The 14,284-nt window shown below is 42.5% G+C and overlaps 2 protein-coding genes and 1 long non-coding RNA gene across 3 annotated transcripts in view; 1 reads left to right on the top strand and 2 right to left on the bottom strand.

Moving 5' to 3' along the window:
* Nucleotides 1–1,841: 1,841 nt before the first annotated feature.
* Nucleotides 1,842–6,083, bottom strand: sav1 (salvador family WW domain containing protein 1). The gene is made up of 5 exons (XM_084437945.1): nt 5,734–6,083; nt 4,888–5,361; nt 3,075–3,345; nt 2,658–2,813; nt 1,842–2,513 (listed from the first exon to the last, which is right to left on the bottom strand). Exons 1-5 carry the CDS (start codon nt 5,825–5,827, stop codon nt 2,300–2,302), a joined length of 1,209 nt encoding a protein of 402 aa, XP_084294071.1. The 5' UTR covers nt 5,828–6,083; the 3' UTR covers nt 1,842–2,299.
* Nucleotides 6,084–6,655: 572 nt separating this feature from the next.
* LOC311308846 lies at nt 6,656–7,820 on the top strand. The gene is made up of 2 exons (XR_014630439.1): nt 6,656–6,794; nt 7,300–7,820. It is a non-coding gene; the product is annotated as an uncharacterized lncRNA (long non-coding RNA).
* A 5,020-nt stretch (nt 7,821–12,840) lies between these two features.
* Nucleotides 12,841–14,284, bottom strand: part of nin (ninein (GSK3B interacting protein)) — a 30,451-nt gene continuing 29,007 nt past the window's right edge. The window contains exons 28-29 of the mRNA XM_084438950.1: nt 13,278–13,391; nt 12,841–13,150 (exon numbers count right to left, since the gene is read on the bottom strand). Coding sequence (XP_084295076.1) covers nt 12,935–13,150; nt 13,278–13,391 — 330 coding nt within the window. The 3' untranslated portion in view covers nt 12,841–12,934. The remainder of the gene's footprint in view (nt 13,151–13,277; nt 13,392–14,284) is intronic.

Raw genomic sequence — 14,284 nt, 5'->3', positions numbered from 1 at the left:
CATACAGGTTGTCTGTAGGTTGACCAAAGAGGTTTGTACTGTAACAAGACACACAGCTGCACAGTTGTTCTCCATTGTCTTCCACAGTATGTAACATCATTCAAAGGCAACATGATCATCATTTTTAATAAATCTGCAAAAAAAAACATCTGGTGTCTTGAGTATCAATGTACTAAATGGTCATCAATAGGAATGGTGAACACTGTGAATCTGCCCAACTGGTGTTGTGTTCTACAAGACAAGCAAAATGTTCTGGTTCTCAATTCCATAGAAATATTGGTAGTCCAATAACAAACCATTTCAAAACAAGCTCAATAAGTTATGGATAGTTCAAAAGTCAATACTGTTACTGTAGCGGCAAATTATCTTACTTCTAAGCCACTTAGGTTGCTGAATAGTTAGAATTATTCTTGACTTGTGTCGATGCAATTACTTGAGTCACTTTTGCATTTTTCCCTTAGAATTGGTATCTTCACTTCTTAGCAGGCTAACGTTACTCACGAACCCAGGCCAGGCAGAGATGAACGCTGCATGGGTCTTTATTCACAAATCCAGAGAAATCCCAAAAATGTAACAGAAATGATCCCAGTAATCCTTATAAGCATTTGGCTTAAAACTACAAAATGCACGATGGACTACGGTAAAAAGCCTTTTCATTCTAAACTAGACAGCATCCTTCATTAACTAAATCCTTCCTCAACATATTTTTCTACCAAAATGTGCATGTGCAGTGAACAAATATAGAGGATTCTACAGCTCTAGCAAACAAAATAACATTTTAGAAATGAAATTATTGCTGAATTGTCAAGCCGAATATATCTAATAAATAACAACCAATGTTCTTAACCAAAATAATAAACCAAATATTTCAATGATACCTTTATATAAAATCAACTGAACTGTTATTCATAAGACATTGACTCTTACAGTTAGAAGTATAAAGGAATAGAAAGTAAACAATTTGTATTGTATAAAATGCACTTTCTGAAAAGTGTATTATTGCCCTCTCCAATGAGAGATTATGTGAACAATATTTAAATGTGTATACAGGTAGACCATATCTGAATTAAGAGGAAGAATAAGAAAAGACAATGGAGACAGTTTTAGGCTGTCCTTTTTATGGGCTTCTAAAAATGTGTTTTTCACAGCAGTTTATTGCTTTTGTCCTTTTTATCTGCATTCCATGAGATTAAATACAAACAAGTGACATAATGCTGAACAGATGTATTGTAGCTGTTCTTGCATAGCTACGGTCTCACCCAGAGAGCAGACAATGTCAGTCCATCAAAATATAAGACAAAAAAAATCTAGAGTACATCCACAGACCAAGAATAAGCAAAGAAAAATACAGTGCGATATTTTTTTGGCAAAAAATAATGCATATTGTGATTTTTTAAAGTGTTTTTCAGAGTTTCCAGTAGCTTATGTATGATCGATTATACAGATACAGATCCAAATATCACTGACTCAGTATGCTGGGAGCCTGAAGTTGCTCAAACCACTACATCAAGTAATGCTTCTTCCCAAGGTTTTTAAAATAAACACCTGATCCCTATCAAAACATCAATGTTCTTTTATAAGGTTTGTAGGATTGTCTTGTAAAGGATATGTCATAAAAAAAACAATACTGTACATCACTTTATTTTTGAGTGTAATGAAATATCAGGTTTAGGGTGTTACATATGCCAACCATAAAAAAATGATGAAGCAATCCACATGGAAACAAGAAAGGTGACGCTGCTTCTCACTCTCCCATTGAAAAAAAAAAGACAGAGCAGCTATTTTACATAACAAAAGAGAAGCCACTGTATAAGTGCTACTCCTTTGATGACAAGGCACGATCTCAAGACGTAATCTTTTTAGTCACCTCTGAACATTCAAACATACACACACAGAGCAGGTCTTTAAGACTGTGTATTCCCCTGGCTTTAAAACTTAAGATTCCAAATAACAGTTCAGTTTTTGGAGGACCTCAGCTGTACGTGGCGGTAGCTACATACACTCATTCCTACCTCTCTCCAGCTGTAGTACACTTTCTTCATTGGAGTGTTTTTCAGTCACATGGTCACTCATCACCTGACCAACTGTCACTGGGGGGGTCTGGGTTCGACATGCATCTCCACATTTGGCTGATATATTTGGATCAAGCAAAGGCACAGATGTGTTTGGTAAAGAGGCAATAAAGAGGCACGTCCGTGTAACCAAAGGAAACCCTGACCGCTCCCAATGGCCTAGACCTCAGAGGGGGCGTGTCCAGATCCATATGAGCTGCAAGAGAGGTCCCAGTCGCAGGCACAGTTCACATGTTCCCTGGGAAGCTCTTGCTGGGCTGCTGGGCGTACCACTGCTGGCGCTGTTTGCGGGCGTCCACCTCAGAGAGCAGGGCCTGCCGGTAGGCCTCGTAGGACTTGACTATGCGCTCCAGCTCCTTCATGAACAGCAGCTTCAGCATGCCCTGGTACGTGTCCAGGTCCACCAACTGGAACAGCTCCCACTTCAGGATGTGGTCATACCTGGTTTATGGGACCAGAATCAGATATACACTGAGTATGCACGGTGATGATAAAACACACGATACATGACAATTTAGTTTCCTTTTATTTGAATGTGAACAAATGACTTTGAATGCAGTATGAAGGGTAAGTGTTACTACTCACTTGAGTGGGGCGCGGGCATACACCTGCAGCCAGTCAGGGATCTCTGCTGTGTGGTATGGGTTGGCAGGCACCAGCACAGGCTGGTTCCTCTCAGCGGGCCGAGGCTGACAGGTGACTGGAGGTGGCAGGGGCGGGGGCTGGTCGTAGCGTGGCACACTGAGAAGGAAGGAACATACGGATGGAAGAATTGACTACAGCAAGGATTTGGGAGTGAAGATCCAGAAGTCTATATCTTACAAAGACCGTATGTATGTATATATATGTTTGTGTGTATGTGTGTGTATGTATGTATGTATGTATGTATGTATGTATGTATGTATGTATGTATGTATGTATGTATGTATGTATGTATGTATGTATGTATGTATGTATGTATGCATGCACCGTGTATGTGACCATGTGTCTGTAAAAGCTTACCTTGGGGCACAAGGGTGACGATACTGTGCCCTCTTATTGATGTGGTCCACATAATAGACCCCAAACTCGGCTGACTCCACCTTCTCCCAGCCAGGGGGGAGTCCCTCCCTCTCCAGGGGGTGGCTCCAGTGGGTAGTGTTGGTGTTGTGGTCGATGTAGTACTTCCTGCCACGGATGGTCCAGTCCACCGTCCAGCCACCCGGCAGGGGGAGGTCCTCCCCGGTCGGACTGGACAGATTCCCCAGGGACTTGGCCTGCATCCGACCGATGCCTGAGGAAAGCAAACACTTTAGAAACCTTGAGGGAGAGAGAGAGATGTCTAACCAAACATATAGTGAAGCCGCTGCCAGGACACTGGTGCTGTGGGAGAAAACGTTGTTTTCTGTGGGAGAGCAGCCCCAGCAGCGCTACGAGGAGTGGCTGAACGTCCTCCAGGGGACAGATGCCATTTATAGGACAGGAATGTCCACCATTTAAAAAGCCATTCTGACTAAACCAACTGAGCAAACACAGGGATGGAATCACATTTAAGTAATGGGACTTACAAGGACTGCTGATGAGTTTTTAATAATAAACAGACACTGGAACGCAGGCTCACTTACTCCTGATACATGCTCACAGTGACTGACTTTGACCTACATCTCTTGGTGAATTGTAGGAAATGGGGGTGTAGTTAACTCAAGCCAATGAACAGGAAGGCAGATATCTCTGAGCCCAGCCCGACTCAGGGGGAGAACTAACCCCAGCCCTAAAAGCCACTCAGAGACAGCACCAGGGTGGGTTCACTCAGCAGGTCTCTCTAGCCTAGGGCATTGAAGATCTACAGAGTTGAAAGAGTAAAGGGCATCATCTTTCTAACATACTGTAAACTTGACTTTTTTTGCACATGCCTGAAAGTGAAATGACATAAGTGGAAAATAACAGAACTAATATGGAGAACAAAAAAGACAGCAGCTTTCTTGTGTTAAATAGCAGCTTTAATCTGATAAATTCTGCAAGAGAGTGACGGCAACAACACTAGTGCTCTTTGCCAGCTGGTGAGTGAAGGACTGGAATGTTTGAGTGTTCCACAGAAATATACACTCCTCCTCCTCCTCACCTTCCCCACTCTCCTCCTAAGAGAGGCACTGTACACAATTCAGTCTGCTATCGGGAGAGGAACCTGTCTATCTAATGCTAGAGAAGAGACTCAGAATGAATTGCTGATTAACAGTCTTCTGTTTTTGCTTCACCAAGTAATTAATAAATTACATATGTAGGATCACCCAAGACCTAGTCAGAAGTCTTGCAAAAGTCATACATCCATCCATCCAAGGAAATTTAAAGGAAATAATAGACGATCATTCTCCTGAACTAACATGTGTGATACACGTACAGAAGGGACTCAAGTAAACAGAAAGGTTGCTGCAGTCGGGAGTTGAGTCATTTGACTAGGGGCGGTCTCCAAATTACTAGTTTGTTGTCAGAATGGAATTGCAAACAGAGGAGGTTTGCTGGGGATGGTAACACCCCTTTACTGGGTTAAGGTTGTATCCAAACAAGGATCTTCTCCTTAACCATAAGCTACCGGGAGGGAGGGCACAGTTGGAGTCTGAATGCTTGCTTGCATGATTACACACTATGACTTGAGACAACTACTCTGCTATTGTAACATTCAATCATTTTATGGGCTCATCGAATGCAATATGATGTGGCTGAATTTCTCTACACAGAAAGTACACTATAGCATCTCACTGGCTAAGCAAAATTCACGTGAACTCATTGATCAAGCAAAAGTGAATCTGAAGAGAAAACCTCTATGGCTACCGTTTACCTGCTGGAGGTCTGCTCGGGGCTGGGGGGGTGTGCTGCGGCAGTCTTTGGAAGTTGTGTTCGTTGTGATCATAGTATCTATAGTCCTCGTGGAAGCGGTCCGGCCCGCGCCTGGGTCGGCGCTGCTGCTGGCTGTCGTAGTAGGGTTCTGGCGGGTAGTAGTAGCGCGCGGCATCCCCGTTCTCGGCCATGGAGTTCACGTCTGTAAGGAAGGACTGCGAGGAGCCCCCGTACTCGTGGGGTAGGTCTCCGAGGCTGCGAGGCAGATATGGAGGTGCTGACATTCGGTGGCTCTCTCGTCTCGCCACCTCATGATCGGGCCTCTGCACCGGGGGACGCAGGAAGCTTTTGTTGCGGGCCACCACTGGCTCAGGACTGGGCCCCACGGGATAAGCGGATGCCCCCGTCTCTGGCAAAGGGACCTCTGTGCGTCTGGGAATAGTGGGTCCATGACGGATGAATGAGGGCATGAGATCTGAAAGACAGTGAGTGAGCAGCTGAATGTCAATGTCAACAAATGGTTGCAAAAAAGCTTTCGTCATTCAATGAAACATGGTTTGCACAGAGCCACAGCCAGTCCTGGCATGAAGATAATATATCCAGCCTTATAAGTATCTCTACCCAACAACCCCTTACAGGCCACCAAAACGGACCTGTACCAGAGCTGCCAGTTTGAACTGACAAAGTTACAGGGCGTAAAGTTAGCTAAATTGGCTCTGATCACTGATTATCTACTAAGTAGCTGGCTACCGATTGTTTAGTGATTCATTCTAACAGGCTAACAGTTCATTAGTAACAAACAACACACACCAATTAGCTAGTTAACGGTAGGAAGGCAAGTACTTACTTCTCAGGAGGGGTGATGTCTCCTTCTTCACATACTTCCCGTGTACCTCGGCTGGTTTCGACGCTTCGTTTTTACTTTTCTTTCTTGAGAGCATAACTCAAACACAAAGGACATCAATGTAACGTTTGAAACAGATGGGAAGTTTCCTGAAGTCTGCGATTGTTCCATTCTACCTGGAGTGGAGGGATAGAGAACATTTCGGCTAAGCTAGCTAACTTACTAGCAAGCTAACTTACTAGCAAGCTAGCTACTAACGTTAGCTTCCCACTTGTTGCTATTTTGATGATCTGTCATTTGCCCCGAAAGTAGGTTGGCTTGCTAAAGTAAAGATACCTTTACGACTGCTTACATCAAATATACCCAAGAAGCAACATATACTGAATATGTTTTACTTTCTTATCCAGACTAATAGCCTAGCTAGTTAGCAACTGGCTAGTAGTTGAAGTCCAAACTGTTTTTCCATTGAGTGAATGTGTCCTAGCACCATGGAGGTATAATATAACTGGAGACGGCATTGAAAATGGCTGCCTATTCATTTCAATGAAAGTTGCTCACCGGCGCATGAAGCCATTTGACGTAGTGGCCAAAGCCCGGTATTGCAAGTCAAATCAAGGCATGCGGCCCAAGAACCCTTATTTCCCATGTTAGTGGATGATGATAGATAGGGCTAGAAAAGGAAAACAAAATTTTTCTGGGTATCATTCAGCATCAGAGACCAATCTTATCAATATAAACTTTTAGTTTTAGGGGTTTGGGGGTTTTTGAAGCCACCAATACCTGTATTGAGCCATTTAAACATGTGCTGTGCACGAGCCTCGGGGACGCGCTGGTCGCGCGTTCGTGAGTCCTGCGAGCTCGGGAAAGCACGTGACCATAGGAAGACCCGCCCTACTCTGCCTCTGATTGGATAGGAAGTCATGTAATGACATCGGTTAACATTGGCTATGCTTTAGCAATGAAGCTGCTATGATCATGCTAATCATAGATATGAACGTATGTCTATGATGCAAATGATCATGACATGTGGTTACTTTAGGACATCGTTGGAAAAGATCTAGAGGGTAAGTGGGTCAATGTTGAATAACTTAGCTAACATTACCTAATGTTACATTTCTTTATATTAACATCAACTATATTGATAGGCTAGGGAGCTATGCTAACGGTAGCTAATGCTAACGGCTTAGGGTTAACGTTAGTTAGTTAATGCTAACGTTACGTTCGGAGGTCTCAGATGTATTTCAATTTTAACAATGTTGAGCATGATCAATGTGACATTGTTCATACATTGATTACAGTCTGTAATCTTGTCTGGCATTATTTAGCTATAGTGGGCTGATGCTTGCTGCTGCTACTATAGCATTTGCCACATTATACATCAAATTAATCAAGCATAGTGTTATTACCTGAAGGCATTATTACCATTGCAAGTAAGCATGCCATGTATATGCCATGCCTGGAAATCAAATTAATAGTGTAATTATTCCCCATCATAGCTCATTGTACACTGATATAATCATTCTCCTTGCCTTTGCTAATACTCATCTCTTTTATCAAACTTTGTGCTAGGAAAGAAATCTGGCTGTGATTCGTCGCTAGTGCTCATCCAGGCTGTTGTCATCTCCCGCCTGGACTCCTGCAACTCCCTACTTGCTGCCATCCTGCAGCGTTGGCCATCAGACTCCTGGAGAAAGCTGCTGCTGACCTGGTGTTCAACAGCCCCATGCTCTTCCACAAAACTTCCCTACTCTGTTCTCTGCACTGGCTCCCTGCGCTGTCCCATCCAGTTTAGGACTGTGGTTCGAGCCTACAGGGCAAATGAACAGCTCCCTCCGACCTCCAGGCTGTGGTCAAGCTCTGCTGCCTTGAGGTGATTGGTTCCCCAGTTGATCCAAGCCCCCCTACGGCAGATTGGCGTGGCCATGGCTTTTTTCTGTCCTGGCCTCACAGTGGTGGAATGAAATGTGCACTGATGTCAGAACAGAGCCAATAATACACACTGTTCATAGTGAGCCTAGTTATTATTGATTAACTTGGACTGTTTCCTCTCTCCTTGTCAGTCATTAAAATATGTTCAGTGTTTCACAATACTGATGTATAACATTTCATTATTTTGTCTCAGACCATTTCTGAAACAATCATCAGTGTCAGTATACATTTCCCTCCAATGTTATTGCTTGCCCATTTTTAACCATTTAACTACTAGACTGTACAAACGAATTGCACAACTATAGTATTTTCTAGGTATAGCCTACTTCTCCACTTTCTCTTAATGTTGGTATGAAATGGCAGTCAAACTATGCAATGATGTTCCACACTGTTTCCACCCAAATTCCCAACAAATGTGGCCACCACACTGTTCAGGACATTCACAGGTCTTGCTCTCAGGGATCGGTAAAAGAAAGGGACATGGTTCCTCCATAATGTGCTAAGGCTCTGCTTAGATCAAAGGCTTGGTCATCAGAAAATATCACAAAGACAGTGATCACAAAACAATTAAAAACATGTCACCAGTGTATGCCTTAACCCTAGTCAAATTTCTAGTATGTGTGAACCATATACATGGCAGTAAACAGATCTTGAGTCATACAAACTGGAGGATGCTTGACCCATACAAACTACTTTAACTCAATTTCAATAAACAACTTCAAAATATGGCAGACAGAAGAGCTGAGCAGACTTGGTAGATGACTGGATGATCTTACAGAGAACCAAGGGAAATTGACTGGTATTAATGCTAAGAGTAATGAGGGATGAGGTGCAGCTGGGCAGAGTGGAGACAGGTGGCAGGTGATGCAGGAGATGGGAAGGTGAGTAGGCAACAACCAAGCATGAACAGGAACTGGACCACTGGCTCCCCTTGACTGTCCAACCCATCCATCAGCGCCAGCAGAGTGGACACGATAGAGCCAGAGAGAGAGAGACAAATGCAACGCAAGGTTAGTTTAGTTCCAATCGCCCATGTGCAACATCAATCAAGTACGCAGCCAAGCTAAAGAACCGAGTTACACCAGAGGCGGAGCGAGGCGGTGGCTCCGTGACAGACAGGCCTCACCTGTGTATCTGGTCCTGTCTGCTGGAGCATACTGGGGACAGCCGGTCTATCTTGTTGAAGAAGATGAAGGAGGGTCTCATTAGGTTGACCTGGGGAGAGACCAACAAACAGCCATCACAAGCTCTCAGTCAACACTGAGGATGATGGTCAGGTGTCCTGTCCAATAATTATACCCCCCTCCCCCCACCGCCACAGTTGCCCCATTGGCTAACCTGGTCAAAGAGAAGGCAGAGCTGATTATGTGTTCTGATTCACCAACCCACTTGCTAAGGCAGTCAGCTCCTTTCCTTATAGACACCTTTGTGTTTCCCTGCCTACACTCGTTAGTCTGCACCCGCGCCACTGGGGTCTTGCCTGTACTTGGGGGACTGTAGATCAGAGCACTACACATCTGTAGGTGGGGGGGGGGTTGGGGGGAGTATGTGAAAAACAGGGACTTCACAAGACAGCTCAAATTAGACAAGACAGCTTAAATACGGCTGGGTCTTCATATGTTTACTGGAGCAACGTACTGTAGTGTGGTCTCACCTAGGAGGTTCTTCTATCAGGTGATCGAACACAGAGGGGTTGCTCTGCTTCCTGTTCACTGACTGAAAAAGCAATCACAGTGGGATTTAGTGACATCATTATGCACATCAGGAATTCATTATCTCATCTAGTCAGTCAAAAAATGATTTTGTCCTCACCAATAGGTGGCGCCTCATATCACTGCATTTATCTTTTAAAACAGCAAACACTATGTGTAAATAAGGTTTTAAACTTCATCAACATCATTATAAATAATCAGCCCCTATGGCTGGATACAGGCGCAGCAGAAGTCGAGGGTGACAGTACTAGGTTTTTTAGCTGGCAGGTGCCCGTCAGGCTCAGTGAATATCTGGTTGAACTGGTTTAAACTCTGTCCTCAGTATTAGTACTGCCCATGTGCACAATTGATTCGCTAGCTTTTCATTGGGATAGCTGGTGGCAGTGTTCTAGAAAGGTGGTCATGTGCGTTCCTAAGTCAGAGGACCCGGGTTTGAACCCAGTGTGGGCAAGTGTGGTGGAATCAATACACCTGTTACAATCGCAGGAATTTTATGGGAAGGAAGGGGCTTCTTTTTTTAAAGGTTTTGTACCTTCAATATTAGACACTTAAGCAAACAGAAAAACACAAAACACAACTATAAAAGGCCTGGCTTGGTTTAAAGCCCACTCACCACGTCAAGGTGCAGGCCAAGAGTGGGGACACGACAATCACTAACAGACAAACCCTGACAAATACACATGTAAAGACATGTAAAGAAACACGTAAAAACATACAGACTATACATATAGGAGTAGGGAAGTTGTGTGGAAGAGCATGGGGCCGTTGAACACGGGATTAGCAGCAGCTTTCTCCAGGAGTCTGATGGCCAACGCTGCAGGATGGCAGCAAGTAGGGAGTTGCAGGAGTCCAGGCGGGAGATGACAACAGCCTGGATGAGCACTAGCGACGAATCACAGCCAGATTTCTTTCCTAGCATAAAGTTTGATAAAAGAGATGAGTATTAGCAAAGGCAAGGAGAATGATTATATCAGTGTACAATGAGCTATGATGGGGAATAATTACACTATTAATTTGATTTCCAGGCATGGCATATACATGGCATGCTTACTTGCAATGGTAATAATGCCTTCAGGTAATAACACTATGCTTGATTAATTTGATGTATAATGTGGCAAATGCTATAGTAGCAGCAGCAAGCATCAGCCCACTATAGCTAAATAATGCCAGACAAGATTACAGACTGTAATCAATGTATGAACAATGTCACATTGATCATGCTCAACATTGTTAAAATTGAAATACATCTGAGACCTCCGAACGTAACGTTAGCATTAACTAACTAACGTTAACCCTAAGCCGTTAGCATTAGCTACCGTTAGCATAGCTCCCTAGCCTATCAATATAGTTGATGTTAATATAAAGAAATGTAACATTAGGTAATGTTAGCTAAGTTATTCAACATTGACCCACTTACCCTCTAGATCTTTTCCAACGATGTCCTAAAGTAACCACATGTCATGATCATTTGCATCATAGACATACGTTCATATCTATGATTAGCATGATCATAGCAGCTTCATTGCTAAAGCATAGCCAATGTTAACCGATGTCATTACATGACTTCCTATCCAATCAGAGGCAGAGTAGGGCGGGTCTTCCTATGGTCACGTGCTTTCCCGAGCTCGCAGGACTCACGAACGCGCGACCAGCGCGTCCCCGAGGCTCGTGCACAGCACATGTTTAAATGGCTCAATACAGGTATTGGTGGCTTCAAAAACCCCCAAACCCCTAAAACTAAAAGTTTATATTGATAAGATTGGTCTCTGATGCTGAATGATACCCAGAAAAATTTTGTTTTCCTTTTCTAGCCCTATCTATCATCATCCACTAACATGGGAAATAAGGGTTCTTGGGCCGCATGCCTTGCAATACCGGGCTTGGCCTGAAAGCCCATGGTGGCTTCAATGCGCCAAGCTGATCCTGGGGGCTTGCCTAGCACCCAGCCCATGTCATCACCACTACTGCAGCTGCTCAACGCCTCCTCCGCAGCTCTGCTCGCGGAGGGTTGTGGGAAGTGCACAGACACTGGTGCACGATGATGCTGTAGTGGGTCAATAATGCACACCCATCTTTTCACTAATTCGTATGCTGCCAATAAAATATGTAAATAATAAAATCCTGCCAATAAAACAGCTTTACTTATCTCAGTTCTCGTTCAAAGGGGTTCACAATTTAGAACCGTCAAGAACCGGTGGGATGATGATGATTGGACGGTCCAGGGGAAGGAGATAAATCTCACGTTAAGCATGGCAAACATCGAAACCAAGTGGGCACTAAAACAAAGGCACTTGAATGAGGAGTGGGCTATAATCAAAATATGTGTCACACAATGATGAAATAGGCTACTGCTTAAGCACTCTGAGAACAAACATGTACGTTGTCATAACATGCAGTTTGCTGTACAGTAGACTAGAGCAAAAATATAACCTAATGCATGGCAACACAAACCAAAGCGATTCAATATTGAAAAAAAAAATCTTTATTTCCTGTTACACAATCTGCCAGTGGGCCTATACCCTTTGTGGCTACAACATTTTACTTTGTGGTCAAATACAATGTAGCAGCTAGTTTTGGAGCCACACTCCTTTTCACTATTGGTCAGGGCTTCCATTTGAATCAGAATGTACAATGGCAGGAGAACGATAATTTCTGGTCCTTTGAACCACAAACAATGCAGCAACTTCAAAATTACAAGATCTCAAATATTACAAAATATTTGGTCAATCATCAATACCCTGATAAAATACCCTCATTCTGAAAAGGTAGTATCTATTGCTCTTCATTTACATTTCAAAGTGAACATTATATTCCAAACATAATATTTCACCCATTGGACCATTGTAATGTACAGTACATGTACTGTAAATATGATATACAGTTCACTAGAATTTCACAGAAGATTTGGACAGGCAGATTGACAAGACTGACCTTTTAGACAGCCAAGAGAAAAGGACACTTCAATATCAGGTATGTTTTGGTTTAGATTAATTTAGTGTCACCTTTAGACCATCACTAAGTTTCTATTCAAAACCCTGAAGTATGTAATAATGTTTTCCACTTTTATGGAACACCTAAACTTCCTCAAAACAAACATTGTCCATATACTCACTTCAACAAAAATAAGATGAACATTTTCTCACTTTCCATAAATGGCTTAAAACATGATCTTACAGCAATGCATTTTAAAAGTTTAAGCATTATGCAGAGGGACAGAAATTAATAGCATGTCTTTTTTTCTCTTGGCGTTACTAAAATAACTAAAACCTGATGCCTAATAATTCTTTATGACCTGTCCTGTTTCTAACTGTTAATATGCTTCTACCTGTTAATATGATGGTCCAGTGAGATGGTAACAGTTCCTGTCAGTATTAAGTTTTGGATTCTCCCAACAAAATCCCCCCCCCCTCCCCCCAGAGTGTAGGAGCATACAAACTTAGTTAAATAAGTAGTGTTGGTGTACAGTATGGCAGTGGTGAGACAAGTGCTGTTCCGAGTCTTGAGTCTGAAGCATGGCCGTGCTGGATAACTCGGGGCTTCAGGAGGAGAGTTAGGAGTTCCTGTTAGGAGCAGGTGAAGGGGTAGAGAACTGGGGTCAGTGGTGCTGGTGTCAAGTCTCTGACTTTCTTATTTAGGCTGGAGATCTTCTCTTCCAGCAGGTAGTTCTTTTTCTCTGTGATTTTCTTGTGCTGCTCCGTCATCTCCAGGGCCTTCAGCAGCTTGGCGTTCTCCACATACAGGTCTTTTATTAACACGTCAGCTTTTCCGTTCCTGTGCACCTAGACCAGGACAAGTATACCAACAATTATCACCCAATCTTGATATATCAACACTCTTGATAGTTTTAGAGACAATTCCATGTTAAAGATCCCAAGTAAATCCAATGATATAAAGGAGTATTTGTACCTGTTCTTTCAGCTGGAACACCTTCTCCTTAAGCAGCAGCTTGACATTATGCAACGACAGCTCAATCTCCCTCATGCGTTCCTCCATATTCCTCATCATCATCTCCCTTTCATCCTGAAGGAGAAATATAGACATGTGGTTTTACAAAAAGGGTATAAAAGAAAAGGTGCCTCTCTTTTGGACCGTTCCCATTCATTCAGAAAAATACAATACACTCCCCAAAAATACCATACATTGTCTCACCTGGCATCTGTTAAATTGTGCATAAAAAGGCTGTGATAGAAAAAAGGCACACAAATACAACATAAGAAAGAGGTTGTATGCTTGTCCATATATGTATGTAGCAAAGGCCATAAAACACAGAAATCAGGTTAAACTAGATGCTTTATTTGGTCTTGGGTTTACCATTAAAATATGTTCTACTGAAATCTATGAAAAGTGACAACTCAGCTAATAAATAAAATAACAATAATAAATAAGTATAAAACCTTTTTACCTCGGTGAAACAAACTTAAATAAAGGTCTACAAAAATAAAATAAATTAAGCATATAAATAAAAACATATATAGTTCAAACAAAATGATTAAAACAAACAAAATACAACATGCAAAGTTGCAAAGTGCAATTAAGAACAAAAAAAACCCGGTTGAGACAGATCTGAGTTCAGGCTAAATATATGGTAAATCTGGTCCCAACAAAAGAAAGTCAAAACAACCAAATCACTGATGAAATAACACTACTTTTACTAAATCATGGTTGGTGTCTTAACATGCCTACAGTACTCATACAGATAATTTACAATTGCTATGTGGAGTGTAAAAACAGTAGAATAAAGCTTAACCAAACTGATCTTCATTAGGAACTACTCTAAAGCTCACATTATGTGAGACATTTTATCTATTGCTGTTCTCAGGCCCTATGCACACGTTCAGACCACATTACCCTCTCTAAATGCTTTGGTGGACTTAAGGACCTCGGTGCAATTTTAACTGTGATCCACAGATAAC

Source organism: Borostomias antarcticus (assembly GCF_949987555.1).
Source record: "Borostomias antarcticus genome assembly, chromosome: 5".
In the NCBI taxonomy this organism is placed as follows: Eukaryota; Metazoa; Chordata; class Actinopteri; order Stomiiformes; family Stomiidae; genus Borostomias; species Borostomias antarcticus.
The sequence above is the reverse complement of the archived record's forward strand: the minus strand, read 5'-3'. Positions and strand labels throughout refer to the sequence as shown.

Excerpts from the sequence above, each read along its gene's own strand:
- sav1 (XM_084437945.1), bottom strand. The coding sequence starts at position 5,827 with ATGCTCTCAAGAAAGAAAAGTAAAAACGAAGCGTCGAAACCAGCCGAG. Across the intron at positions 5,362-5,733 it reads GACATCACCCCTCCTGAGAA|ATCTCATGCCCTCATTCATC; the intron begins GTAAGTACTTGC and ends ACTGTCTTTCAG. Across the intron at positions 2,514-2,657 it reads TATGCCCGCGCCCCACTCAA|GTATGACCACATCCTGAAGT; the intron begins GTGAGTAGTAAC and ends CCCATAAACCAG.